Below are 27,732 nucleotides of genomic sequence, written 5' to 3'. Positions count from 1 at the left end.
CCTAGAGGACCATATGTATCATGTATTGTGTTAAGGACTAAGGATATTAAGTGTTTCCAAGTTCAAATAATGGGGAATCATTGGGCAGGGACCTACATTTCCATATTAAATGTCCTGGGAATATGAAGAGGTGGACAAGATATCTGCATCAACAGACACATGGACTTAGTCATCATTGGCAAAAAGTAGCAACGTGTACATGAGAACAATAGAGTCAGATTGTCAAATTTCATTTAAGTGAAGCGGACACGTAACACAAAATATTTACTTATTTTTAAGTAAGAGGTCCCTATTTTTACAATAGGGACCTGTTTTTTGGCATTCACCACACATGAACGCCCCGAGATCGCCTAGAAAGCAGTAAAAGGCTGACGAGGCGCAACACTCGCACACTTTCTGTAGTCGGACCAGCTGAGACAGAAACCGGTCACAACACTGTGAGAGCCAGTATCTCTGGTCTCTGTTCCAGACATCACAATGTGTGAGCAGCCCGTCACTCAGTAGCTCCATCACGGTCATCAAACACAAAGTAAACTGTGACTAAAGCAGAAAGCAACAGAAGGAAATCATTCCAGTGCAAATATCAGCAGCAGAATTGGCGAAAGAACCCTTTAAAACAACAGAATATACAATAAGGGGTTTAAAAGTCCACATTCATATTTAATAAGACATACATGTTGAAAATGTTAGGGACTGTAACAACACATTATGTAATAACTAAACAAACTAAACAAAATGCAATATATTTTCATTATTTATTATACAATTACATATATTATGTAATAACACCCGCATCACAGCCTGAATGAAATGTAATAATACATGCATTATGGATAATAAGCATAATAATGCTTTTAAGCATAAATCACTCAAAATGCAATTTAAAAGATACAATTAATTCAGTAGATTATCTTTCATTGGCCATCTTTTTTCATTGGTTATTAAATAATGCATGTGTTATTACATTTCATCATAAAATTGCAAAACACGCATTTTGAAAAAAACATTGCAATATGTAATCATTTCTTGCAAAAAGCAATATTGCATTCAAGCTGTTTATTCCAAATGTAACAGATTACAAAATGCGGGTATTACATAGTGAAGGGAAAATGTATTACATTATGTTTAGTTATTACATAATGCAGTGCTATTACACACGGATATAACAGCTAGGCAGGTTCTCTTAAAAGGTTTCTTAAAATAAAAACAGTAGGAGGCAACATGTTCACAGGGATTCATCATGAAGGCCAAAACAAATCCAAAAAACTGCATGAAGCTACAAAAACATCAACAGGTGAACTGACTGCATGATGGAGAGGCACCACACTCTGTAGATACGGTACCATTAGGATGTTCTTCATCTATAGCTACTAGCTTATTGTAGAAGTGGACATCATTAAAACACACATCCTCTATCAGGAAACAACTGCGCGCTATTTTTAGAGTCACAAATCCACAGTGATCTATGCTGAGCAGCACTACGATAACGTGGCAGCATCAAAAACAGGTGACGCGAGAGGCTGCGGTGCAAAGAATCTTGTGAGCAATTTGTGAATGAGTGGCGATTGGCTGTTGGCATCTGAACATCTCAAAGCAAGGCCAACGTTCGAGTGCGACTTCCAGTGTAGAATGGCGGGGAAAACAAAAAAAATCAAACAAAAAAAATTCAGGCGATCCTTAGACAAGTACAGGTGAGTTCAAGTGTTACAGTGGGCTGACAAGACAGTCCATCTGTTCAAGAAACACACGCTCCTGTTTGTCATTGGTCAGCATCACAGATCATAGTGGGGAGGGCAGGTGTGTGCGTGTGTGTGTAGGGTGTTACATTAACATTCCTACATACTGGATCAGGACCTTCTGTCGCAGTGAATGATACATCGTCTCTGAAGCATTTGCTCAGCTGTACTCCACATACGCGACACACTAAAGTAGAAAACATGAATGGAGGTTTTGTCCTGGTTGATTTGTGGTCACTGGTGGTAATGGCAAGTGAAAATGACAACTGCATCAACCACTGGGGTCAGCAAATACCTTGAGCAACTAACAGCGCAGCCATACAAACTGTGGGCTGAGAGGATTCATTATTGTTTCAATAAAGAAGTCAGTCAAAGCACCTTTAATGTTACTACAAGGAACTTTCATTTTGTGTTGATGTTGGCGCCCCCTGTGGACAATAGCGGGAGTGTTTCCATGAGCGCTACCAGAATCCCTTTAGAAAACTTCTAATTTTATCGCAGCAGGGTCTGCTACGCTCAGTCCTGTATCTGGTTCCCCCGTGCCTCCCTTCACTCCAGCGGGTCCAACCTGGGCCTCCAGCAGCGTGGTGTCGGTGTTGGCTCCCAGCAATCGGGCGGGGAGGTCCAGGTCCTGCAGCCGCAGACGGACGCAGTAGAACTTCCAGCTGGAGTTGATGTACAGGTCGTCCTACCACGCAATATATCCTCCCAACCACCACCTCATCTTCATTGGCCGCATCCATCTGGATCAGCGAAGGGTGGCAGAGCAGCGAGGAGAAGCTCAGCTGGAGGCTGAGCTGAAGGAGTTACTAGTGAACCTGCACGCTGCACAACGTTTCGACTGATGTCGCGGGGAATCAGACCCGATGACATTAAGGCATCAAGACTAACTATACAGAAATCGCTTATCTTCATGCTGATGGCCTTGTTTACCTAAGAAGGTCATATAAAAGGCATCAGTATTACATTGAGACCGTTTCATAACCACTTAAAAGTTCCTTGTATTAACTTTAATGTGTAGGAGGAACACTGGAAGCCTAATAAGCTAATGTTTACTCACACATTTTAAGGTTAAGCTTTTATTCTTCTACGATTATGAGTTGCATAAGCAGAGTAGCATGAATTAGAGCTAATGTGCCATTAAATGCAAGAGAAGGTCCTGACACAGTCGTGAGGGGAGTTTGGGTAGTGACAGAAAGGGGCACCGCAGAACATAGTCACAGGTTTTAGTCAAATGTTTCCCACCTTCTCCGAAGGTCCTCCACCTTCTTTTTTGGGGGTGTAGCTGGCTTGGCCATAGTCAGCAGATCCCCAAAAAGATCCTGAGTCTTCTGGCAGTCTACCTCAGCACGGAGCGGCTTTGCCAGTGCGTTCTCGGCTGTGCTGGGGACAGACGTGGAGTCCGCGTGACTGGAAAGGGCGTGATTGCTGGCGGAGAAGTGAGACAGGGAGGTGACGGAGGAAGGGAAGGCTGACGGAAGCAGTCCATAGCTGGGTGGCAGAGTCGAGCTGCTGGGCGAATGTTGTCTGTAGAGCCCCGGTAGTGTACAAAAGGGCTGTTGCTGGGCTGGAGCGTGTGAGTAAGAGCCGGCTGGAGGCCCGTAGACCACACCGAAGGGATTCCCACTTACAGTCGGTGAGTAACGCATGTGAGAGGAGGTGTGCTGCAGAGACTGGGCAAAAGGGTTGAGTGATATGTGAGGATGCAGTGGGAAAGGAGGCAAGCCCTGTGGGTAGGACCTAGGTGGTAGAGTTGGTTTGCAGGAAGATGACGACGCACCAATGTCTACCCTGTCGCTTAACGAACTGGAGGGTGCTGAGCTGTTAAGGGGGTCGAGAAGGCTTATCAGATCTATACTGTCCTCAGCGGCCTTGGTGGGCTTTAGCAGGTCTCCATCTGTGGTCATGTTCAGGGCTTGTCTAAACTCTTGTCCCCCTGATGTAGTGCCTCCTTCGCCAGCTCCTGCCAGTTTAGAACGCAGCTGGGCGGCGGGGGGTGCTAGCACAGTACCGAGCTCGGGCGTCTTCCTTCCGTGGGGGCGTGGAATTGTGATGTAACCGTGGGCGGAAGGGTCCAAAATGTCGCCACCAGGGATGGAGCTCCCGCGGCTTGGAGAGTGGGCTTCTATCGGCACGGGAGGTTGAACGGGCAGAGGTCTGTCGCAGGCGGGAGGCACACAAACGGGTAAGGCCGCGTCGTCCTGCCCTACACTCCACAGCTTGTTGTACGGGTTGGGGAGCTTGAGGCCTGGAAGTGTTCGCGAGTGTTCGCCGATACTCAGGTCCATCCGCTGCAAACACAAGAAGTAATTCAGACTTTTAAAGGATCACGCCAGTGGTTTTCAAAATCAGCCCAGTAAATATCATGTTCCTAAAACTTATATTACTGACAACCAGTTCCTAATTCATGTGTCTTTTCCTACAAGTCTTACGTACCAAATTTCACATGACAGTGGTGCTAGATGAAGGTTTAAGTAGTCAACAACAATCCCTAGGAATCAGCCTCAACATATTGCATGGCCATCTGGGCACTTGTTGACAAGCTTTTTTTTGCTCTGGACCCAAACAAAGTGGTTTTAGTCGATGTGGACATCTGGACCAAAATCGGTATCTGGACCTAATGTTGTCTTTTCGGAAACACTATTAAGACAGTATTAAAGAACTTTTGGCGGCAGAGCATTTGGACCTCTGACCTGGTAGGTGAACTTGGCTTGTAGACCCTCAGTGTCTTTGGGAGTCCTCAGGTCCTCGAGACTTTTAGCCAAGGTGATTGGTTGGCTGTCAGGCTCGTCCTGGCAGCCGAAGATATCGCCCAGCAGGTTGACATTGGAGAACTTCTCGTTTACCGGGCTGGGAGGGGCAGTGTGACTCTCTGCCCCAAAACCAGGATCAGTCCCGTCTATCAACTCGGCCTCCTTCAGGGAGCGGTACGGCTGTGGCCTGCAGGGACAGCGTTTGACTTATGGTTATTCATCACTCTTCTTTCCATGGCTAAACTTTACCCAACCCTTAAAAGGACCATTGAACTTTTCCCCAAAATAAAGATGCACCCACAATTTCACTCTTCAGAGTCTATGATGAATGCTGTGCTTATCCCTGCACCCCCTCCTACTTATTGTCTCTCTTACCGTCAACAAATTCCATGAAATCCATAATTTCATCATTATGGTGAGCCTGGGCACTGTGGTTTATTTGGAGCCGAATAACTACCACACTAAATATGTATTAATCCAATTGAATCGTAAATCCAATTGAGTCGGAAAGTATTGCATTGTTGGTTTTGGTCTCATGGGATTAGTTGACAGCAAGAGAAGTGTAGAAAAAAAGTTTTTTTAATACCCGTGGAGACAGTTCTATTCTTTCTAAATTAGAAAAGGTGTGTAAAAAGGACATTACTATCTAGCTCAGAATGAAAAACCAATGAAGCCAGATGGCGTCAGAGGATGATAGCAATGATAGCAAACTTCCTAGACTTTAATTCGGCCCGCTCATCGTTTTCACAGCAGTCAACTTTAAGAATGGCCACTATTAAAATGTATCTATTTAGGGTATTGTTTTGATTGGTATCTATAGTAAAAAATTGCCATTCAATGTCTAAGTAAACGGTGAACCATGGAGATGTACTGAAAGTCTATGGTTTGAACAGGTTATGGGAGAAACCTGATCCATCTGTGCTAATTCATACTGATGGTTGATGTCGTGTTTCCAGACATGTGCATGTAGATTAACTACGATACAGTAGGCTTTGTTATTGGGTAGGGCTGGGCGATATGGATACAATCTTCTGTCAAACATGATAAAGCAAATTGTTCAGGAAAATCTATTGAGAAACCATTCGCACTTATGATGGGAATGTTTTTTTGTCAAATCCAGTGAAGTGAGTATCTGACAGATTAGGAAACGTCATCCTATAAGTTTGCCATAAAGCAGTTCTGCTCATTGATTTACAACTTTGCTCACAAAGGCTGAATACAACCAGAGACTTTAAAGGTATAGCTACCTGGGTGAAATAGTATTGAATAATCCGTACCGCTTGACAAATCTACTGTCGTTTTATAAAATGTAGAGATTGGAGTCAGGTTTGGATTTTGCCTAATGACTACCTCTATCACAAACACCTGATCAACTCGAGCCATAGCTAATTCACCAGTGTCTTATGTAAATCATAATTCTACTCCCAGCCCTCTGATCAAAAGCTATTTTGCCTTTCCTTTACGATGGCCGTAATGTCCTGCAAGTGAAGCTTTAAAAACACATGTACACACATTGCATTAGAAAGCAAAGAGATGAGTTGAGAAAAGCTTATTAATTAGTTAACAGTGCAAAGTCAATCAGAGAGATGCGTACAGAGGTGACCACTCGAAAGGGACGGAGAAGAGAAAGCTGTCAGGAAACCCAGAGATGGAATCATCGTCGTACTGGAGCTCATCTCCGGACGAATCCTCAGAGAGAAAGACGGTGTAGTGACGAGTAGGACGTATAGAGCTACGGTGAGGAGAAGGAAGACAACAGGAAGTTCACAGCTCGTTACATATATGTTAGTGAGGAGCATTAAAATCAGGATCAGGAAAGAGGAGGGAAATCAGGAAAAAGGACAGTGCATAGGATGTTAATTCATTCCACTTCAATTGAATGAGCCTAAAGGAAGCTGAGCAGCTAGTTGGAAAGGAAATTAGACCACCACGGACTAAATCAGTGTACTTGCTGAAAGAAATCCACAAACTTTGAATGTCTGTGTGACTTTATTTGGGAACTGAAGAGAGTCGGATTCTGTCTGTTCCCCTGTAACAGTACACAGTTAACACTGCTTATTAACCGATATCTTTCAACAGTGATGAAGATTGTCACTCTAATGTCGGCTACTTCTCATACAAGCTGCATTTCAGTTTAATCATTTGCATGAAGCAACTAGCATATAGAATGTTTGGAACCAAAACATCACAGGTAATCTAATATAGTGAACACTTCTTCAGAGCCAAATATCACAATGTCTGTGTCACGGCCTCGAGTAATTATGCACTTAGAATGAGAGAAAATAACATTCTCATTAAGATGACATGGAGGTAAAGTTTATAAAATATCTTTATATGTTGTCATAAAAGACTTCAATCACCATTACTGCTGTTTATTGACCTCTCTCAGCCCTTGAGACAGACGGTTCGCTGGCCCTCTACAGCTAAACCAGATATCACAGGTTATTGACATACATTCTTTTTTTCTCATTAAACTGAAGACATTCGATTGGTATGGGTTCAAAACGTTTCCATGTTGTGTATAATAGTATGATCTCATACATATTGTCTATCATATTTACTATTGCCTCACTTTAATAGAGCTGTATTTACTGTGTTCTTCTTTGTAATGTGATAAAACACATTACAAAGAGTGCTCATAATATCACAGAGAGTAGTAAAGTGAAGCTGATAAGCAACACAGAGGCTTCTACTGGGAAGCAGCTGAATGAAGTGTTAAACATCAACAGTAATTAGGTCACTAATTAAGCAAGAACAGGAACTCTGGAGTGAAGCATAACTGCAAATTATACTCAGATCTCGTTAACTGGTGACGTATTTAGGACCATTACGTTCAGAAGGTCAATATGGGCTTGTATCGTTGCTGACCTCTACTAACTCAAGGAATCCTATCTTCAGTTTTTTAGCCCTCTATCTCAAATTCCATGCATTGGCTATCTAAATATTCAAATGTAATTGCTTAATTGCATGATGGACAGTGCAATATACTGTATATAATGGAGGTAGGCTTACTGGTCAATGCTGCTTTCCAGACTCACGTTGCTGCTCGGTCTCTTCAACAGTACTGGTGGCCGAGCCTGTGGAAGTGAAAAAACGACATGATGAAAGGGAACACAGCTGGTTTAGCATACCTACCTCCTCATCACAGAGACCCACAGGGATATATTTACTGCAACAACGTTTGGAGACATTTTATGGCAACAGAAAAATAACATTGGGGTAAAACTTTCAATTAACAAAGTGAAGCTGTTCAATTGGTGCAGTGCAAAAAACTTGACAAATCAAAGTAGTTCAAAAATATATTATATTATATATTAAACATACAAGCCTTCCAGATAAAGGCCGACCCGCTCTACCCACTGAGCTACAGAAGCCCTAAAAAGCTTGCTTATTGATTCCCATGCACACACACACCAGTTGATGGAAACCTTTTCTCCCTTTCTGCGACATTAATTCAATTCAATTTATTTTGTACTACCCAAAATCACAAATTTGAGGGCTTTACAATCTGTACACATGCGACACCCTCTGTCCATCCGTTTAAAATCCGCTGGAACCCTTGAATAGAAACACGGCCAATATTTTATTGCAAATAAATGTCCATACATCCGCTTAGAAATCATATAAAAAGACACTCTTTATACATTTTTTATTATCCAGAATTTGTGACTGTCTTCTTGTTTTAAAGCTAAATCATCTTAGTTTTAATGCTGCCAGTTTGTTAGAATGTAAACAAATACAGGCTAAAAAACCAGGCTCAAGTTGTAGACCACAGCTAACTCACTGACTCCAAATTAGCATTATACTACCTTTTTACACACCCAAAGCAATATGGGAATGGATCGGCATAAATAGTATAGAATAATCAGAAGAATTTATATTATTTTCTCATCCAACCGTTGTTCCACCAGTGCGTTCATACAATCCAGCTCTGTGAAACTCTCTCTGTACACCAAGTAACCAGCCCGCCACATTTCTGCCCACCTGTCCAAAATGCACAGTGATTGGCCTGTCGTCCAAGGTTCGCAGTGGCCCCTCCCTCCTGACTGCACTGGTGGAGGAGGTGAACCCTGCTGGGTTGTCATCATCGATGACCGCTGACCCTGCTGTTGAGAAGCCATTTTCTGCCTGCTCCTGCAGAGGGGGGGGGACACAGGGAGGTGGAGGTTGACACGTGAGAAAGGAGTGATGGTACTGCAGAGGGAGGGGCATGTGGAGGGAGGTTGCACGCTGCGGCGGTGGGGTTCAGTTAAGGTTGTGGGGGAAAGACTAATAGCTGTCAGCACCTTTGTTACTTGAGCTCAAGACTCAAACTCTCAAATTTACACACCAGTGTAACAATGTTTACAAGAACAGCAAAGAATAATCCAGAATGCTTTGTCAGCAGTATAGAGCTACATACCTTCTGCTTAAGCCGGCTCTTGACTTCCTTGATGCGCATTTTTGCATGGTCCTTTGCCTGTCAAACAAACAAAGCCTGATCATTTTCATTCTCGTTTCTAACCAACAGTATATTTTCTAATCTATAACAGAAACCGGAGACGTGCTTACAAACTTGTAGACGGTCTTCATGGCTGGGTTTGCCTTGGTCTTCACTGTGTTGAAGATAGCCCCTCCTCCTTTCTGTCAGAAAACATTGACACAGCATCTGTTAGTTAGGGCACATTACTGTACCACCCTCAGAACATCTGTTAGTGACGGACACATTACTGTACCACCCTCAGAACATCTGTTAGTGACGGACACATTACTGTACCACCCTCAGAACATCTGTTAGTGACGGACACATTACTGTACCACCCTCAGAACATCTGTTAGTGACGGACACATTACTGTACCACCCTCAGAACATCTGTTAGTGACGGACACATTACTGTACCACCCTCAGAACATCTGTTAGTGACGGACACATTACTGTACCACCCTCAGAACATCTGTTAGTGACGGACACATTACTGTACCACCCTCAGAACATCTGTTAGTGACGGACACATTACTGTACCACCCTCAGAACATCTGTTAGTGACGGACACATTACTGTACCACCCTCAGAACATCTGTTAGTGACGGACACATTACTGTACCACCCTCAGAACATCTGTTAGTGACGGACACATTACTGTACCACCCTCAGAACATCTGTTAGTGACGGACACATTACTGTACCACCCTCAGAACATCTGTTAGTGATGGACACATTACTGTACCACCCTCAGAACATCTGTTAGTGATGGACACATTACTGTACCACCCTCAGAACATCTGTTAGTGACAGACACATTACTGTACCACCCTCAGAACATCTGTTAGTGATGGACACATTACTGTACCACCCTCAGAACATCTGTTAGTGACTGACACATTACTGTACCACCCTCAGAACATCTGTTAGTGATGGACACATTACTGTACCACCCTCAGAACATCTGTTAGTGACAGACACATTACTGTACCACCCTCAGAACATCTGTTAGTGATGGACACATTACTGTACCACCCTCAGAACATCTGTTAGTGATGGACACATTACTGTACCACCCTCAGAACATCTGTTAGTTAGGGCACATTACAAGCAAAGAATAATAAAAGGCAGTGGACTAAGTGGGCAAGGTTTCTGTGCATAACGATTTTTAGCGGATGACACATACGAAAACTAAGGCCTTAAGACTCTAATCTGGCCAGTAGCTGTTGAGTGGTTGGATGGATAGATGGACAGACATACAGTGTGCATCGACACCACTCTGTTAGCAAGGCAAACACAAATGACGATGAGAAATACAAAAATAAACATGCAATGTATTCTTTAGAGCAATGTTTTGTCGGTGTGGGTAGAAGCATTTAGACCAGCTCACCTTCACAGTGAACAGCCACTGATGGTAGGTCTTGTCACTGCCTGTGTTGGGATCACAACAATAAAAGGTCAACAACAAGTAGTAGGCATGCTGGGTAATTGCTGAGAAGGTCTTGGAAATCCACACTCTCAGAAATAAGTAAGGCTGACCCGAATGCTTTGACCGTTGCCATGGTAATAAACATCCCAAAAAGTACTTGATTCTTTTTTTATATGCTTTATCCCAAAATCCTAAACAGCCCATGAAATACGTAATAGTAATCCCACGTTATTCATTATCAAGATGAATTGTCATGCGTTATTTTCAGACGGATATTTATTTATAGACAAATATTATAGGATACCGCTATAATTTATTTGAGGAAAATCCTTGTCGTCCTCTCACATTAGACAATAAATGCAAAGTAAAGTATGCACTTGTAATTATCTGAGGACTGAGCCAGGTGTAGTTGTATGTTTGGCTACTGATTTCACTCACTGAGTTTGATCCTGTCTAGAAACTCTTGGAGCAGGGGTGCTCAAATAGTGACATTTAGTTGTATATTAGTTTACTTTTGATAAATTATTATAGCTCTTATATTAGCTCTCTCTTGGTTATATTGATTTGTTTTTAGCAGCACCCACCGGCCCTTTCTTTAACTTTTGCCTTTGAGTTTGTGTTTTGTTACAAAATAAGTTCCCTTTTTAATAAAGTAACTTTATTTTAGAAATTCCAATTGGTTTTATGTGAAAAAAGTGGATTTCCTTTTGATGGTTTGTTTTTCCTCATGTCTCCTCACTGATCCTCCTTTAAATGGATAAGTATAGGTGCGCTCTGCTCCCATGTCAATAGACCTGGGTGAAAAGTGACACACAAACATATCTCGTCTGATTCACCTGCATATTCGCCCATGTTGATCTCCTCCTCAAAGATGTCACTGAAACCCTCTCCTGAGTTCAACAGGTCCAACCTGCCATCAATGAACTGCAAGTAGAACCCCAACATGTATTAAGAGTATAAGATGAGGGGGGTGAATTAGAGAGGCGTGTGTGTGTATGTGTATGCGTACCTGTTTGAAGAGCTGCAGCTGGATGGCGTTCTGGAGGAACTGCCTCATGGCACTGGAACGATGAGTCACGAAGGTTTCCTCATTAAATGTTATTGGCTCTCCCTAAAAAGGCAGAGGAAGAGACCAGCTGTCACAGTACCGTACAACTCTATCACAGTAAACATTTTATTTTATTTTATTTTAGGTCAACAGGATTTAGAAAGAATGGCGATGCCATTTCCAAAAGACGTGATTGGTGAAAAACGTTTTTTAGCCAATTTCAATCGGAAGCTCAGCATAAGTTACCATGGCGAGCTAGCCAGGGTAACATCAGTGACATCGAAACTCACATCCTTTGCTGACCCACCAATGACGCTTCGTAGCACACCCCTTTAGTTTGAGAGAATGTTGTTGTCGTTAACAAGGGGCTACCCATGTGATCAACTTCCCCGCTCATCCCTCATGTCTGTGGTCTGCAGTATGCACTCACCAACTCAATCTGCAGAGCGTTTCTGTAGCTGCCGAACAGAGCCGCCTGACTCCTGAGGAAGGCTCGGGCCACACCGTCCCCGGTCGTTGTTGAAACCTTCCTCAAACGACTCTTTAGAGATGAGACCTGCGGGACGTGAAGCCATGGTCGTAACAACACAATTTTAACCGTAAACACTGACATCCACATTTAAAGACGCTTGGTGTTGTGTACAGTAGTTCCTCACCACATCGTTGGGCAGGCTTTGGAGGTCATCGAAGGGTGTTTCCAGGGTGTTCGTGTCCACGTTCAGGACCACCACATCATCCAGAGCCATCCCTCGAACTTTCTACAAGCAACAGAAACAAGAGTCAACTGAAAGCACAAAGGCTGGTCAGACAGGTGGATACTCTACAATTTAAAGTTATAAAGTTATAAACACGTACCTCCATCAGACTGGAATGAACTCCGATGAGGTAGGGCATTGGGGCACTGAAAGAATGAGCCAGTTTTATTCAACGTTTTCTGAGATAATAACTGGGTTATGGAACCCAAACACAGCAGTCACTGACAAGTCTACTGAGCAGATATTAAATCCTGGTCGACGGATCTCCTGGAAGGCCATCACTTTCTGCAAGTAGGCCTTTCATAATAACTAGTATTGCTGATCGATAGATTATATATACCAGTGGTCCCCAAACTGCGGCCCGCCTCCACATTTGGTCCGGCCCCCTGAACAATACCAGAGACGCATTATGATTTTTTTTCAGTCTGCACAATTAATCGAATTTTAATCGCGATCACGATTTTGGCTGCCACGATTAAATGAGCATGATCGTCTGCGATATTGACGTTTAAAATACGTGCTCTGCTACATATCAAATCAAACGCTTCCTGAATCAGCCAACCACCAGGGGGCGAACGAGATGAGAGCTGTCATGCGCGCACCCTGTAGAAGTAGAAGAGTAGAAGAAGTAGAAGAGCAGAGAGACGGGAGCTTGAAGGACGAGTACTTGTGCTTAATTTATTTACACGCCGGCATGTCATGTCTGTCACTACATGGTCGCGCGTTTTCAATTCCCCTGCTCTCTGTATCGCGCACGGCGGTGTTTGGAATTGGAATGTGAAAGAAATATTGATATATTCTAAATCAATAAAACATTAGAAAAATAAAACCACACAGCAAAAGCAATAAATGAAATGGAATCTCGGGCTCCGTTAACAAACATGTGGAGTGTCTTTGCAAAGTCTTACACAACCGTTCAAAAGTTTGGGGTCACCCAGACACTTTCGTGTCAATTTTCAGTTTCTTCGCAATTTCTCACATGGAATAGCTTCATTTCTAAGAACAAGAATAGACTGGCGAGTTTCACATGAAAGTTCTCTTTTTCTGGCCATGTTGAGAGTATAATCCAACCCACAAATGTGATGCTCCAGATACTCCTATGTAGATATTTCATTAAAAACCAGACGTTTCCACCTAGAATAGTCATTAACCACATTAACAATGTATAGAGTGTATTTCTGATTCATTTAATGTTATCTTCATTGAAAGAAACAGTGCTTTTCTTTGAGAAATAAGGACATTTCTAAGTGACCCCAAATATTTGAACGGTAGTGTATATTGTATATACAGTATATATTCTTATACACTCTGCTGTTGTTCTGGCATCATGTTGGCTAAAATGTTGGTGACAACCTCATGCTAACAAACTCACTCCAGAGGACTGTCTGGATTATGACCTTTATCTATATATTAATGTCATTATCTAATGTCATTATCTAAACATAACCTGCTCCAGAGGAGGTTATGTTTAGATAATGACATAACCATGGTGATTTAACCCGGTAAGAAGGGAAATTCTGTCGTAGGACTGAAAACCCTGAAGTTACCTCACTATCCCCAAATACTCCTTCGTAGCACAGGTAACATTCGGAGGATGTGTTGAGTTTGCATTAACAGCCAATTAAATTACTGAAATATGATGAAGTCAACTTATAACACAGACAAATAGAAATAGTCTGGGTTCTCTCTGCAGTCGAGGTAAATAAAGGGCATCTTTTGAGAGTTACTGTTGTTTATGTTTCCCTCCAGCACTTAACCTACATTTGAATATAAAGCCACCATCACCACAACATGCAGACAGAACATGGACTGGAAGGGTTTGCAGTGTGACTGACGGCCTGCAGACTCACCAGCAGTATTCCAATAGATGTTGAGGCAGGACAGGAATGTAAACGTGTTGCCAGTGCATTGGATACAACATGGCCGTAGACCCATGGACACAAGCTGTTAACTGGGGACAAAGACAAATGTCAAACACATGATATGATGTCACATCACTGCTCTCTATGTGCAGCTATTTAAAGATTCTAATTAATTCAGGACTAAAACAAAACATATTAAATGTGCTCATAAAATACATAGGGTTGTAAGTTATTGGTTAAGATTGCATACAATCTTAAGGATAAGAATTCATTGCAGTGATATCAAACATAACGATGGCAAACTATGGAGACCAGCATGTGTCATGAAGATTTTTCTTAGTTAGTGCTCAACTAGCAAAACACAACATACAACTATTTTAAAGAACACTTCACCCCAACAATGATCATTTGTATATCAATTACTAGTCTAGTGTTACCTTGAATTCTTAAAGAAAACAATATCAAAACATCCGTTTACACAACAGATGTTTTGATATAGCTTTGCCGTTAAACACGGGCTTATTTACTTTAATTCATGAAAAATGAACTTTTCTCCATTTTTGGATTCTTCGTTCACCGTGGAGGCACGAGAGAAAAAATAAGTTCTGTGAAGGATCTGGGAAGTAGAGCACTTCCTTGTGTGCGCTTGTCTACACCGGCACATGCAAAAACAAAAAAATAGGGCTGCCCCATGACCACTGTGTAGGGTTTCTCTAAAAAAGCTGCTTTAAAGGTGAACACCACTTAAATAAAAAATTCCAATTTAGGAACGTTTCATCTACTCTCTCTCAAAGCCAGAAAGTAAGTCTAAAACGTGTGATATCATCAAGTACAAATAAATGAGACGTCAGTTGTGAAACAGCTGGTGCTTTCAGTGTCATTTAACATCTTCCAAACCCAATTCATTCTCTATGGAGCAGATGATACTTCACGTCACAAATTTGAGTTTTTGGATTTGGGAGAGTTGTTTGTGTTTACCAATATTTTCAGACCATGGGAATAACTTGAGTGAATTTTAAAAAATGGGCGTAGTTCCCCTTTAAAGCAAGATTTGTGGATGTACTTTGGATCACGTTGTGTTATCTTGACCTTGAACATACAGCAAATTGCATATTCTAATACGAGAGCATGAAAAACATAATTTGTGTGAATGCGTTAATATTTCCTGTTTACAAGTTCTTTTTTTCTCTCTCCATCACAGTAAACAACAGAGATGATTGTCATGAACTAATATGCAGGAGGAGACCTAATTGTATTTGACTATGACCAAGTGGACAACATAAAGTCAAATAACAACTATTTTCACATTTTTAATGAAAACCTCATTCTCTTTGGATATTTTGTCCTGAATATCAATGGATGTACTGTCTGGTATTAGCTTATTAAAACCCACAATCATTACTTTGTTTTGCATGAATATAATTTCCAATTGAGTGTTTGACTTGCAGTGATTCATATTGTACATTCAATGTGACACCAATAAACAGCTCACACACTGTGAAACCTCCAATAGCAACCATTCATTTGAATGTATACAAATTACATTATAGAGAACAGATTTTCTAGAACAGATGTGCTGATGTGAGATGTGAGATATTTAACAGAGCTGTAGAAGAGAGAAGGAACAGAGAGTGGACTCTACTTACAGTGCTTAGCTTGCTACAGCAGATGAGGACTCGGCGTTCATAAAGCATACTAGCATACAGGTGAAGCATGTTATTGACATCTACTGCTACAAAGTACTCTGTTAGGTTTCTCTGCAAGGGTCAAACACAACAAGAGAAAAACACAAATGGGAGAGTTAGTTGTGAGGGTAAAGACCAGTGGTGCTATCAACTTATGTTCACATCATTAAAGTTTAGCATTCAGGAGCTATTTCAACGGACAACCTAAACAGCAATACATGAAATCTGGGCGAGTACAGGCTGCAAGTTAGAAGAAGAATAGAATGACAGTTCTCATCCCTCATAACTACATAGAGTTTCTAGATCAAACACATGACTTATTTTTACAAACTCATTATTGTCTATCTATTCTAATTCTGTTTGTATTCATTTTCTGTATTTGCAGGCTGCAACACGCAAGGCGACCCACACTCACCAAATCACCTGGCCTTAGCCTCTGCATCCCTGGTCTGATAACACAGGGTAAGGAGGATGTTAGCTAACGGCAAGGCAGTCGCTCAGCGCTGAACCTTAACGTTAGAAAGTATCGAGGCTCCAATCAGCAGCTGTGGGCTAACGTTAGCTTAACACCAACTACGTGTTGTCTTCGGCACCACAGACGGCCCTTTTAAAAAGAGAGCACTGGTCGCTTGTTTATTCAAAGTTTATCAATATTGATGTCACGAGTCCATATAGCACAAACTTCGATTCTGGATATTATATTGGCAACAGAAGCAAGTATGATAGGTTTGCTGTTTCAGCAAAATGAACCAGACAAACGATATTTGCCAGATGTGTTTGGCTGCACTACAGTGTATACAGGCAAAGCTTCACTCGAAATAATGTGTCACGGCAGTATTGATCTCAGAGCCATTTCATTTAACAGCCATGAACACGCAGTCATTATAAACTGTCTGACTATTAAATGAGTGTTTAACAGATAATTGAGCTGAGCTAACCGGGACGTGCAACTGCTCACAGATACAAATAGTATTAACAGTGAGTTTCTCCTTGGCCAAATGTAACAGACGGTTTGCCTGGGACGGGGGAAAGGACAGCACTCACATTCTCAGGTATGCTGGGGAGTTCCCTTGTGTCAGGCACAGTGAAGAAGGAATGCTGGAGAAAACAGAAGACATGAGTCAGTGCTAGTTTGAATCCATCAGTGTGGAACAGAGAAATGAAAACAATGCACAAGACTGAGAAAAAGAAAACGCAGTCAACTCATTCTTTCCCCCATCTTCCTATGAAATAATCATGTATGGTGATCCGTGCATTTAGCGTTGTAATGCTGTATGGTAGTTGACACTGACGTTTCATATGTCAACAGAGCGATTCAACCATCAGTGAGATTACTGTTCTTTGGGAGGAACACAGATAGATGTTTCCAGCGTGAACTGAGCTCGGTTGGTGTGGTGTGGTGAAGTGGGACTCACCACACCGAGATGAACGGGGACCCCGGGCTCAGGGATGGGGAGCGTGTGTAGAGACACCAGGAACTCTTGCCATTGGCTTTCCTGAAACATTCAGAAGATTCTAAATCCGCGCAAAGGCCATTGAGGAAACACATGATCTCATGCAAGCAACACATACACAGCGCTAAAGTCAAATGAGTTAGTGGGAGGCAAACTGACTCAGGAGAACTACTGCATGTGAGGAATCTGGATCTGGATTTGTTTGGGGTGTCACGATATACCAGTGTTGGCGATACCCGTGCCATTTAAAAATGTAATATTGATATAATTGTAATAATAATAATACACATATTTTTTTAAATCATCTTATAAAACAGGTAGCTGAATCAAGCAATCTGATTGGTTCATAGCCGTGATATATCACCCACATCCCACTGCTATCAACTGTGTCACTCTTTCACGTTGCCATACTTTACACAGCTCACTTCAGACTGTGGTATGTAGTCATTATATCACAGCTCAGAGGGTTGTCGTGCCTCCAGTTCGCGTTGGGCCAAACAACGCCCCTGTGATATGATGACAACATGGCCTGTCGTGAGCTATTGTTTAATTATACATACAGTTATGGTTACAGACTCTCTCTCCACATCCTTACCTTACACTTGTGTTTTGACTTTACTTCATTTTAAAAGAGACAAAACGCACACTAAATGGAGTTAAAGGTGAATACCGACCGATAGTCTTCTTTTTAACGTTTTTCTATACATCGAAGTGTATATTTCAGTTGACATTTTTCCAGGTGAAAACTGGAGCTAAAAATACTTTCTTTTTTTTTAAAATGTGCTCAAAAGCTAAATACTGATGAAAGCTGACACTTTCAGTGCAGGAAGTCCAGAAGATATAACACAACGTCCCCTTAACAAGATGAGTTGGCCATCAGGACTCACCTGGCCTTTGATGGTGTAATCAGCGAGGATATTAAGCAGCTTGTAGAAGACTTCGAACCAGGGCAGGTAGCTGAGAGGACGAGAACAGGGTCAGTCTCACCGTTTGTGTGAAGGAATGATGGTGCAGTACACACACACACACACACACACACACACACACACACACACACACACACACACACACACACACACACACACACACACACACACACACACACACACACACACACACACACACACACACACACACACACACACACACACACACACACACACACCTGAGAATGCAGTAGCAGGTGTGGGCACCTGAGGAGAGGCGACAGAAGCCAAATCTCTGTTTGCTCTCGATGTCGGTCAACACAAATGTGAAGTTCTGGCCGACTTGGTTGACTGTCAGACTGCAGGGTGAAAGAGAGACACAGAGAATTAGAACTCAAAACAACAAAAATGTGTTACTAAACAACAACAACAAAAGAACACAGAGTACATCTGCTAAATAAATCCTCACCTATAGATTAAAAGTCAAATCAAATACACTAGCATTACTGCCTCAACCAGCCAGTCATGGAGCAGTTTACATCCATGTCTGTCCAATATGTTGTCACCTCTTCACTTTATCCTATCAGACATTTATGTGACATTGTTTAACAGCGTTTTAACTGTATATAAGAAGTGCACGTAGCCATTTTGACATTTTGAAGCCTCAGGTTCGGCAATTTGGACATCGCCATCTTGGCTGTCTGCTAAATTGGACCATCATTTACTAAATGAACATCATGCTGTATTGAAGACTTGAAACTAGAGATTGAGACCATAAACTCATGTTTACAATGTTTACTGAGGTAATAAATCAAGAGAGAAGTAGAGTCATTTTCTCATAGACTTCTATACAACCAGAGGAGTCGCCCCCTGATGGTCAGTATGCAGGTTCTAAGACACTTCCGCATTGGCTTCACTCGTCAGAACCTGAGGTTGCCGCCTGGTTATGGCCAAAAAAAAGAGTTTTGTGAGGTCACAGTGACCTTTTACCCCAGAATTCTATACAAGTCATCCTTGAGTCCAACTGGACGTTTGTGCCAGATGCAATGAAATTCCCTCCTGTTCCTGAGAATGGAATTTATTTATTTTTACTCCAGAATATCGATATCGGAACCTGCTTCAGAAATCCAGTATTGGTCGAGCTATGCTGCGCATGAACGTACGAGTCCCAGTTGTCTTCTGCTAACATTGCAAAACAAACCAATGATCATACACTAGTATGGTGAAAGATGAGTGTTAAAACCTCCACAATCAAACCTAACTGCGGTGCTGTCATTATCATTTCCTCATAATTCACTGCGGGTTGCATCATCAATGTAAAAACTGATGGCGTGCTTTGGAAGTCAGTCCATTGTCCTTAAAGGGATATTAAAACTGAAGGTAGAGCGTCTTGGTCTTCAGTAATGTGACACATTTCTGCATGATACAGAATACGTCGATGGATTAAATAAAAGCCTTTAGATGTGATTGGATCGCTCAAAAGGGGCGTGGCTTAGTGAATAGCGCAACATAAGAGGAGTTCAGGAGCTGCAGAGGACTACTGGTTGGTAGACCGGGAGCAGGATACAAGTCGATGAATTCATTAGACCTAATAACATATTGCTCTGCTAGTTCATACCCACTGTGGGGGTTATGGGCGGGGTTAGCTAGCAGCCCCAAATCACATTTGATTGGATACATTTAGGTCACCGCCCCTGAGTTCTGGATGAGTCATCGAAAATACTTTTTCTGTTCTGTTTGACACATATTTATGTCAGGGATAAATGAACATAGACACAGGATTATAACTGCAACGCGTCTTTAAAAGTACTGTATGTTAAAAGGTGTGTATGTGTGTGTGTGTGTGTGTGTGTGTGTGTACCTGTCCATGTTGAAGGGGAAGCAGAACTTGGGCACAGTCTGAAGAGTCTCCTGTAAGACCGAGATGACAGATAATAGAGTCGAGTTACATGGATCATCATCATCAATAGGTAATAATCATTTTCTACTGTGTTAAAGTGAGAGATGATGATGAGGTGAGAGGGCTGATGGGAAGGATGCAGTGTGGAGGAACTGATCTGGGATTGAGTAGGGAAAGAGCAAAGCACACATGGACAAAGACACCAATGAAAAATGTCATCGCTTGTGTTTCCAGGTCACCCAAGATTCCCATCTGACATGAATAAAAACTGGTACACAACAGTGGTACATGCATTGATTAAAGTTCAGCCTGTGCACAACATGAGAACAAGAAAAAGAAGTACGGGTGAAAAAGAAACCAATGAACAATTGTGAGGAGGGTGAGACAGAAAGCAAAAGGAAGCACAGTATATGATGTCTGTCAAACCTGGTCCGTGTAGTCTTCAGGGAACTGTCTCCGCACCTCCGGCCCTGTTAGAAATGGACAGACATGAAAGGACCGTGGACCACCTCACGTCTGAGTTTGTCCCGTTTCAACATGAATTCATGAATAAACATCAGTGTTGGACCTCACTAATGCTCTTGTGGCTGAACGGGAGCAAACGGTTTCCAACATCTGGTTAAAAAGTCTTCTTGCTGCATCTATTAGCTGCCTAAAGCACAGTCACTATTGTCTAATCTCTCATTTTGGATGATGACGTTTGCCTTTACGGTGGCTCTGAGTGGTCAAATGACTGACGGATGCAGAAACAAAAGCAGAAAATTGAACCTGTTCCGAAAACAATAATGATGGAGAAAAGTTTGGGAGTCGGTGTGTAAATCGACACAACAGGAACGGAAAACACGTAGCACATATTCTGGGTGTAATGTCCTCATATTTTGGACCCTGTAGTTCCTCAGTATGCATTCTGGGTATGTCCTGCTTCTAATTATAGAAGGCTGAATACACATAGAATATCATGGATGCAATTCATCTCTATGGAGATTTCAGCAAATTCTGTAGTCAATTCCGATTGACTACATCATCGTCTATTTTCCATTGAGTTTATCCACTAAAATGAAACGAAAACGCTGTTGCATGTTCTCTCCAGCAGGTGGACTCAAACATGAGAAGGGCTGCAGAAAGTTTTTAGAAATGAACGATTCTGCATGACAAAACTTGATTGTAATCCTCGTGTTTTTGAGAGAATATATAAAACTGTAACCGGTTAGTTTAAAGAGCTGAGTGAAAGTGTGAAGCTGTTCTGTGAAGCCAAACTAAAACAAATTGCAATCAAGACTGAAAAGGTTCTGCATTTAAAAACAGCAGAGGAAGTCAGACAGAAGCTTCGTTTGTCACAGACATGGATATGGCTTCTTAAATACTGAACAGGAAATGATGAGAAGCACAAGACTCCAACAGGAAGAGATTCTTAGAAATACAGCCAACGTCTTTCCTCAGTATCCAGGAAATCGGTCACATACTGTATTGCAGATTAACAAAAAAAAAAGACGAGATCCATCAACATTTTATAAAAGCCATTATTTATCATTTAGCTCTAAACCAGCTGTTCCCAACCTTTTTGACTTATGACCCCATAACAATCAGTGAACAGTTTGAATGTGTCTTGGAATTATAAGCAAATCCACCAAAGAGTGGTTTTGTCCCTTTTAACTGTTTCGATTGAATACTTGTCTGAGGTCAACTTGTACTCACATAAAAAAGCAAAAATGTTTACGTTAAAACAGTTAATCTTAAGTTAATCTATTCAAATTTGAGTAGCAGGACAATGGGCCTCATGCAGGAATATTTTGCTCAATAATGTCTCGGAGGAAACACGTGTGAAACCTGTTGGGCCTGGCCAGCTTTGCATTTCTGCATTACAGATAACACAGAGAGCATTTTTTTGAGCGAGAGAGGTTTTGAAAAGTGTAACCACACTTGCGACCGCTTTTGGCTCGCTGCCCAACCCCGATGTCTCTCCTCGTTACTTAACGTCAGCGGCAGAGAAATGTGTGGTCCAGTTTCAGCTCTACCTCCAGCCTTCAGGTACTTACCAGAGCTGTGTGAGCCTGGATGGGCTACCTCCAGATACACCTCAAAAGTGGACTCGGGGCTCTCCCTGGAACAGAGAAGGAACACTTAACATTGTGCTCTTTGCATGTTATGGACAAAGTAAGCATATTTACAGTAAAAACTAGGAATAAAATAAGCCGTTAGTGTCATCTTCAAAACAAACAATGCTAATATCTTGAGATATTTACTTTGACAGAAAAGTTTTTTTTGTCATTCATTTGATGAAATTTGTTTCAAGTTTAACATTAAGTTGTCTTTGTTAAGAACGGTAGTTAACTGATGACTGCTTGTGATGCAGGTGTCATAATACATGCCAGCTAGAATCCATATGATGGAGCTCCCTTTGGGCCAATCAGTGACCAGTTAACTAAAGTTATATTGTGGCTCCCTGTTTGTCCACATCACAAGTTAATAGAGCCCTTCATCTACAAAACAGCTCGGTTTTGAATGGAGTTTCAATACTAAGTATATATATAACTATTGTATGAACGTTGATGATATCATAACCAAATCCAAATGTGCTTGAATGGCCTCATCCCTCATGAGAGAACATCCACTCCATCAACACAAAGTCAGAGAAGTTAAAGATACCAGTCGTACGATTTACTACCTCGTAGAATATTTTAAAGTATTAGGGGTTTAATAAGAAAATATCTGAACAGTTACTTGTGTTTTTCTATGTATGTATGTATGTATGTATGTATGTATGTATGTATGTATGTATGTATATATATATATATATATATATCTCAGACCGGCACACACGGGTACTTCTCAAAACATCAGGGCCGCGCCCCTTTTAGGGGGATGGAAAACCGAAGATCCAATAGATTCAATCGATTCAATTTGACTTGTGTTTGGATTGTAACTCTGACAAGTTTGTATGCATTTATCTCTTGTTAAACAACCGTTTGTTATATACACATGTCTCATAATTGTTTTATATATCCATGCCTGAACCTGAAGGTTGATCGAAGTCATGCCCCTTCAGTCTACCTCCATCCAACACAGTGGTCAGAGCATTGCTTTTGCAGACGTCAATACATGCTTTGATTGCACTCAGCCTAAAGTCTTGAAAGGACCAGGAGTAAGGAGAGCAATACGTCCTAATGGTAACTTGGAGAGGTGTATGAAGTGAAATAAAGACATTTCAGTCAATCAATATCACCAGTGATGTTACTTTACACAGTCGATAAATAAAATTCATAACCAAGATGGACAGGATTGATCTCTATGCCAGCGACCATCCATCCAATCTGCACCGTCTCAAACATCAGCTACACATCCACTGACACGATGCCTTTTTCAGCCATATTTAGATGCAAGAAATAAAAAGGTCCTGGGAGATGGAAACAACTACATTTCATCCAGATGTTGTCACCCTTGTGTTTTTGTAGTTCAAGTGTATCAGTCATCTTTTCCATAAAGTGTCAACGTTTTTTTTTTTTCTGAAGTCAGCAAGCCGCATTCATTTTGAATTTATTTTACGAACACTTAGTTCCAGTACTTTATGGGACTAGCCTGCCGCTGTCCTTTCAGCACCACAGCTCTGCTCAGCCGTCTACACCAGACTGACTGCTAGCCGACGTACGGTGAAGTGAAACAGGCCAAGCTGTGTTAATAAGACACTAGTGGCTTCATCTAACAGTGACCATCAGTAAGGGGCGGAGGTTGAATTTAGGAAACACGTCCCATTAGATTTAATAACTTATCTCATGAATGTACAACAAAAGTTGCTGTAGCCAGGATTTTAGAAATATATATTTTATATTAACAATACTGTAAGAATAATCATTTCACACTAACACACTCCAGAAAATATTGAATTAAATAAATAATTGAATATCTTTTGTCTAAACAATTAGCTTTCATCCCCCACTATGCGTCATTATTAAACAGAAACTGCTCCCTGTGTCGTTGTAAACAACACAGAAGACATGACCTCTGGGTCCTCAATGGTAGCGCTTACTCAACAAAAGCCAACTGCATACTGCGCTTGATCCGAGGACGTCTCAGATGCATCCAATAATCTATATGCTGATGTTTAAGAATAAGACGTTGGCTTGTTGCTTGACCATCAATAAAACAGATGTGATGAGACACATCTGCTCCCACACAGGGTTGGGACATCAGCTGCTCCTGATCACCCTGCTGACAAGCCCATTCTGAGAACGTGTCATTGTCTGCAGTGTGTCAGATGGCTTGAACTGTCCTCTTTGCTGCTGAATGAGGAAGCCATGTCGACGGACGGCCTCATAAAAATCAAAAGGTCTTTACTGGATTGTATTCAGGGATATTGTGACGGTAAAGACGTGACACTCATTTACCCACAGTCATAATAACTCATAAGCTCATTTCCCATTAAATACTAGGGTGACCAGACGCTCCCGTGTTCCGGGGCACAGTCCCACATTTTGGTGGCTTGTTAAAAAAATGAAACCAGGCAGCAGAGTCCTGGTTGATGTCTGATAGTGTTGTCTCTCTGTTGGTGTGGTAGGGTTGCCTGTCTGGCTGTCGTTCTTGTATACAAATGTAAATACACTGTTTGAACAATAGTAGTTTGACCATTTGACCACTACCGTGTGTCCTGTAGTGGGTCATGGTACTGTAAACTGAAGATTAGTGTAATACAGTACAAACAGTTACCATATTGAAGATTCACGATTACAGATTACATAGATAATAACACTGGCTATAACTGGAATCGTCTCAGAGTTGTCACTTCAGAATCCTGGTCACCCTGATAAACACACCCTCACAAAGGAGGGACTCAAAGCTAACGGTAGATTGTTCGTAGCCCTACGATATTTACATTATGTCGGAGAAGTGACATTAAGATAGAGGACAGCACAAACCACAGCATTTCTGTTCTTCACTTTAGTCCTGACAACTAGCATCCAGTTTAGGGGACAGTCTGACACAGGCACCGTGTTTCCACTGTAAACATTGTAGCCTACTCACAGAAACACGTTCCTCTCTCGCTGCTACATCTTTGACCAGAAAGCTTCGTATTAGCATTTAGCTAACATCTTGTGAATGACTAGCAGCCTTGAAACCCTTCAGAGACTTGGCATGCTTTGTTTGTCCGCTCCGTTAAGTGGAGTAGCACCAGTGTTTTTAGCCCGTGTCGCAACAAGTCAGGGCCTCGTACTGTACTGTATCTTCCCCAATGACTCGCTGTAACAAAGCTAACACAGCAGCGGAGCGCTAACACTCGCCTCTCCGTTAGACCGGCGGATAAACATGCTTACTTGATTCGGGACCCCATCCTCGTTTCTCGCACCGCCGTCGTTGTCGGCAGCGGCTCCCGGTGCACAGACGCGTCTGGTCCGGAGGTGTTTTTCAGAAGCTAACCTGTCACACAGAGCTGTACAACGCCATGGTCTGTCTACGACACACGCGTAGATCACGCTCTGACTCGCGCTGAACTGTGGGGCTTGTAGTTGTATTGTAGAAGATCGGTAGGTCTGTCATGCGGAGCAATCTCGTGCTAGAAGCTTCCACAATACGCGTCGTAGACGACGGTATCATGTGATAAGATATATCGGCCGATTTGGTATATAACTAGTTCTATATATATATATATTATATAGTTATAGTTGCCTTATTTACTTGACTTGAAGCCTACAATAGTTGGCACAATACTAAAGGATATATGAAGCGTTCTTTCTTTAAAAAAAATATGTTTTTATTGATAGGGTTAAACAAATAATAATAACTTGGGATGAATATTGATCAATTACAATTATTGCATGAAATGCAGGCATAACAACAATTGGACTAATAAGATACTACTCAACGTTGAAATGTTATATTGTAGTATATAGAGTCTGAACATGGAGGTCCTGGATGTGACTAAAGGAAGTGTTTTTTGCTGTTGTCTGATTTGTTTAGAATAATGACTAATAAATGGGCTAATGCTAGCCAATGTGGAATATTTCATATTTCTGTAAATGTTCCAGATGATATGCATGGGCGCAAAAAAGCAGTTATACTTACTGGTACTGTACATGCATAGGAGATTCCTTTGGTGTTCAAAGTGGGGTCCGGGGTATGTTGTCTCAATGCTTTTCGGGGCATATCGTCACATGACAATATGGGTGAAATGGGTGAAGTGTATCCGATGCAGCAAATCAGTCACATTGGGGCTTGTAGGCCTACTGCAGGGTTCACTGTTTAATTGTGTCAGAACTGTGAGTCTGCCGAAAACTCAGATTAGGCTATGTAGCCTATCAGCGACAGCATTTAAACTATGTTGAGGTAGTCAGTTAGCAACTCTTGTTGCATTTGGTTTTTAATTGGATCTGAAAACGTCATAGCTCAGGATGAATTATTTGTTTTTTTGATAATGTATTATTCATTATTATTCATAAATCATACTTTCAACTGTATGAATAAGTTTGGAAAGCCTCTGTATGCATGTTCTCATTTGTTGAAAAATATAATGTGACAATTTACCCCGCATAGTGTGGTGATGGGACAGCTTGTCACAAATGCACATTCTGTACCTTACCAATTGCAAATCTATATTAAGAGTGAGAAGTAAACATCTAAAGATTATGCTTTTATGCAATAGAATTTATAATTTAGTCTAATGTCGAAAATGAGTGACTGTGATGTACTGATACCAGGCGGCAACCTCCGGTTCTGCTGAGTGAAGCCAATGCGGAAGTGTCTTAAAACCTGCATTCTCTCTACTGACCAGCAGGGGGCGACTCCTCCAGATGCAAAATGAAGTCTGGTTGTATAGAAGTCTATGAGAAAATGACTCTACTTCTCACTTGATTTATTACCTCAGTAAACATTGTAAACATGAGTTTATGGTCTCAATCTCTAGTTTCAAGTCTTCTTCAATACAGCATGATGTTCATTTAGTAAATGATGTTCCATTTAGAGTCAAACAGACCATAAAGCAGGGTATGCTTTAGGGCGGGGCTACTGTGATTGACAGGTCGCTGCTGCTACCAGAGACGTGTACGACGTCTATATACAACACTGCTCCGTATTCCAAATATGGTAACTTCCGTTCACTGGTTGCAAAAAAAGCAACTAGAGGCTTCATAGCGGCAGTACACAAACCAATGGGTGACATCACGATGACTAGGTCCACTTCTTATAGTCTATAACTGAGATAGACAAATTGAAGTGAAAGCAAAAAGTGTGACAAGATGCCCCGCTCTCCCCTATATTAGGAAAGGGAGGGCTGGCTACTTGAGTAAATACTTTCCACATAAATAGGCTAAACTATCAATCTATCTAATCTGGGCTGGCAGTCTGAACAAGGCCAAAAATAGAAAGAATCGAAGAATTAGATAATACTTTAATACTCATATGACTACCTATTGCGTTTGTTATACTTGTCATGTGCGTAAATACACTCATATCATATATCGTCAATGGCCCTATGTGGGATAGGGCCATGCACGTGGGGTGCAAGGGGCCGAGTGACGAGAGAGGGAGCTGTGACTTTTGACCTACTTTTCAACAAACACTTGCAACAGCAACCTCACCACCACTTTGGGTTCTCTTTGCACATCCATGGGTTATCTTATTCGGTAAACTTGTTAAGCAGTCTCCGTTGAGCAGCCTGTGTGGCAGCAGCGGCACTAACCACAGAGAAACAGCGCGCGCGTGAAAGAGAGAGAGGGAGAGACAGAGGGAGGGAGA

At 41.7% G+C, this 27,732-nt stretch overlaps 1 protein-coding gene across 2 annotated transcripts; it reads right to left on the bottom strand.

The window, feature by feature from the left end:
* Window positions 1-2,241: 2,241 nt before the first annotated feature.
* On the bottom strand, window positions 2,242-25,413 carry dennd1a (DENN/MADD domain containing 1A). 2 transcript variants are annotated; one of them, XM_079179561.1, is made up of 23 exons: window positions 25,317-25,413; window positions 22,047-22,111; window positions 20,437-20,480; window positions 19,972-20,021; window positions 18,350-18,469; window positions 18,072-18,141; window positions 17,146-17,226; window positions 16,775-16,828; window positions 15,692-15,802; window positions 14,034-14,134; window positions 12,284-12,329; window positions 12,085-12,186; window positions 11,859-11,984; window positions 11,390-11,491; window positions 11,217-11,304; window positions 10,342-10,382; window positions 9,041-9,112; window positions 8,892-8,948; window positions 8,474-8,623; window positions 7,502-7,566; window positions 6,084-6,221; window positions 4,430-4,676; window positions 2,242-4,027 (listed from the first exon to the last, which is right to left on the bottom strand). In XM_079179561.1, exons 1-23 carry the CDS (start codon window positions 25,331-25,333, stop codon window positions 2,963-2,965), a joined length of 3,012 nt encoding a protein of 1,003 aa, XP_079035687.1. In that variant the 5' UTR covers window positions 25,334-25,413; the 3' UTR covers window positions 2,242-2,962. The 2 variants fall into 2 exon arrangements, with proteins under 2 accessions (XP_079035687.1, XP_079035688.1); XM_079179562.1 differs by lacking the exon at window positions 6,084-6,221.
* Window positions 25,414-27,732: the final 2,319 nt, after the last annotated feature.

The sequence above is a fragment of the Pholis gunnellus genome, assembly GCF_910591455.1.
Source record: "Pholis gunnellus genome assembly, chromosome: 18".
In the NCBI taxonomy this organism is placed as follows: domain Eukaryota; kingdom Metazoa; phylum Chordata; class Actinopteri; order Perciformes; family Pholidae; genus Pholis; species Pholis gunnellus.
This window is presented reverse-complemented; position numbering and strand designations above follow the sequence as displayed.

What these genes read in the sequence shown, in the direction of transcription:
- dennd1a (XM_079179561.1), bottom strand. An exon ending in ATTACACCATCAAAGGCCAG is followed by an intron (nt 17,227 to 18,071) that starts GTGAGTCCTGAT and finishes TGAATGTTTCAG; the next exon opens with GAAAGCCAATGGCAAGAGTT. An exon ending in ACGCTCTGCAGATTGAGTTG is followed by an intron (nt 11,492 to 11,858) that starts GTGAGTGCATAC and finishes CTGCCTTTTTAG; the next exon opens with GGAGAGCCAATAACATTTAA.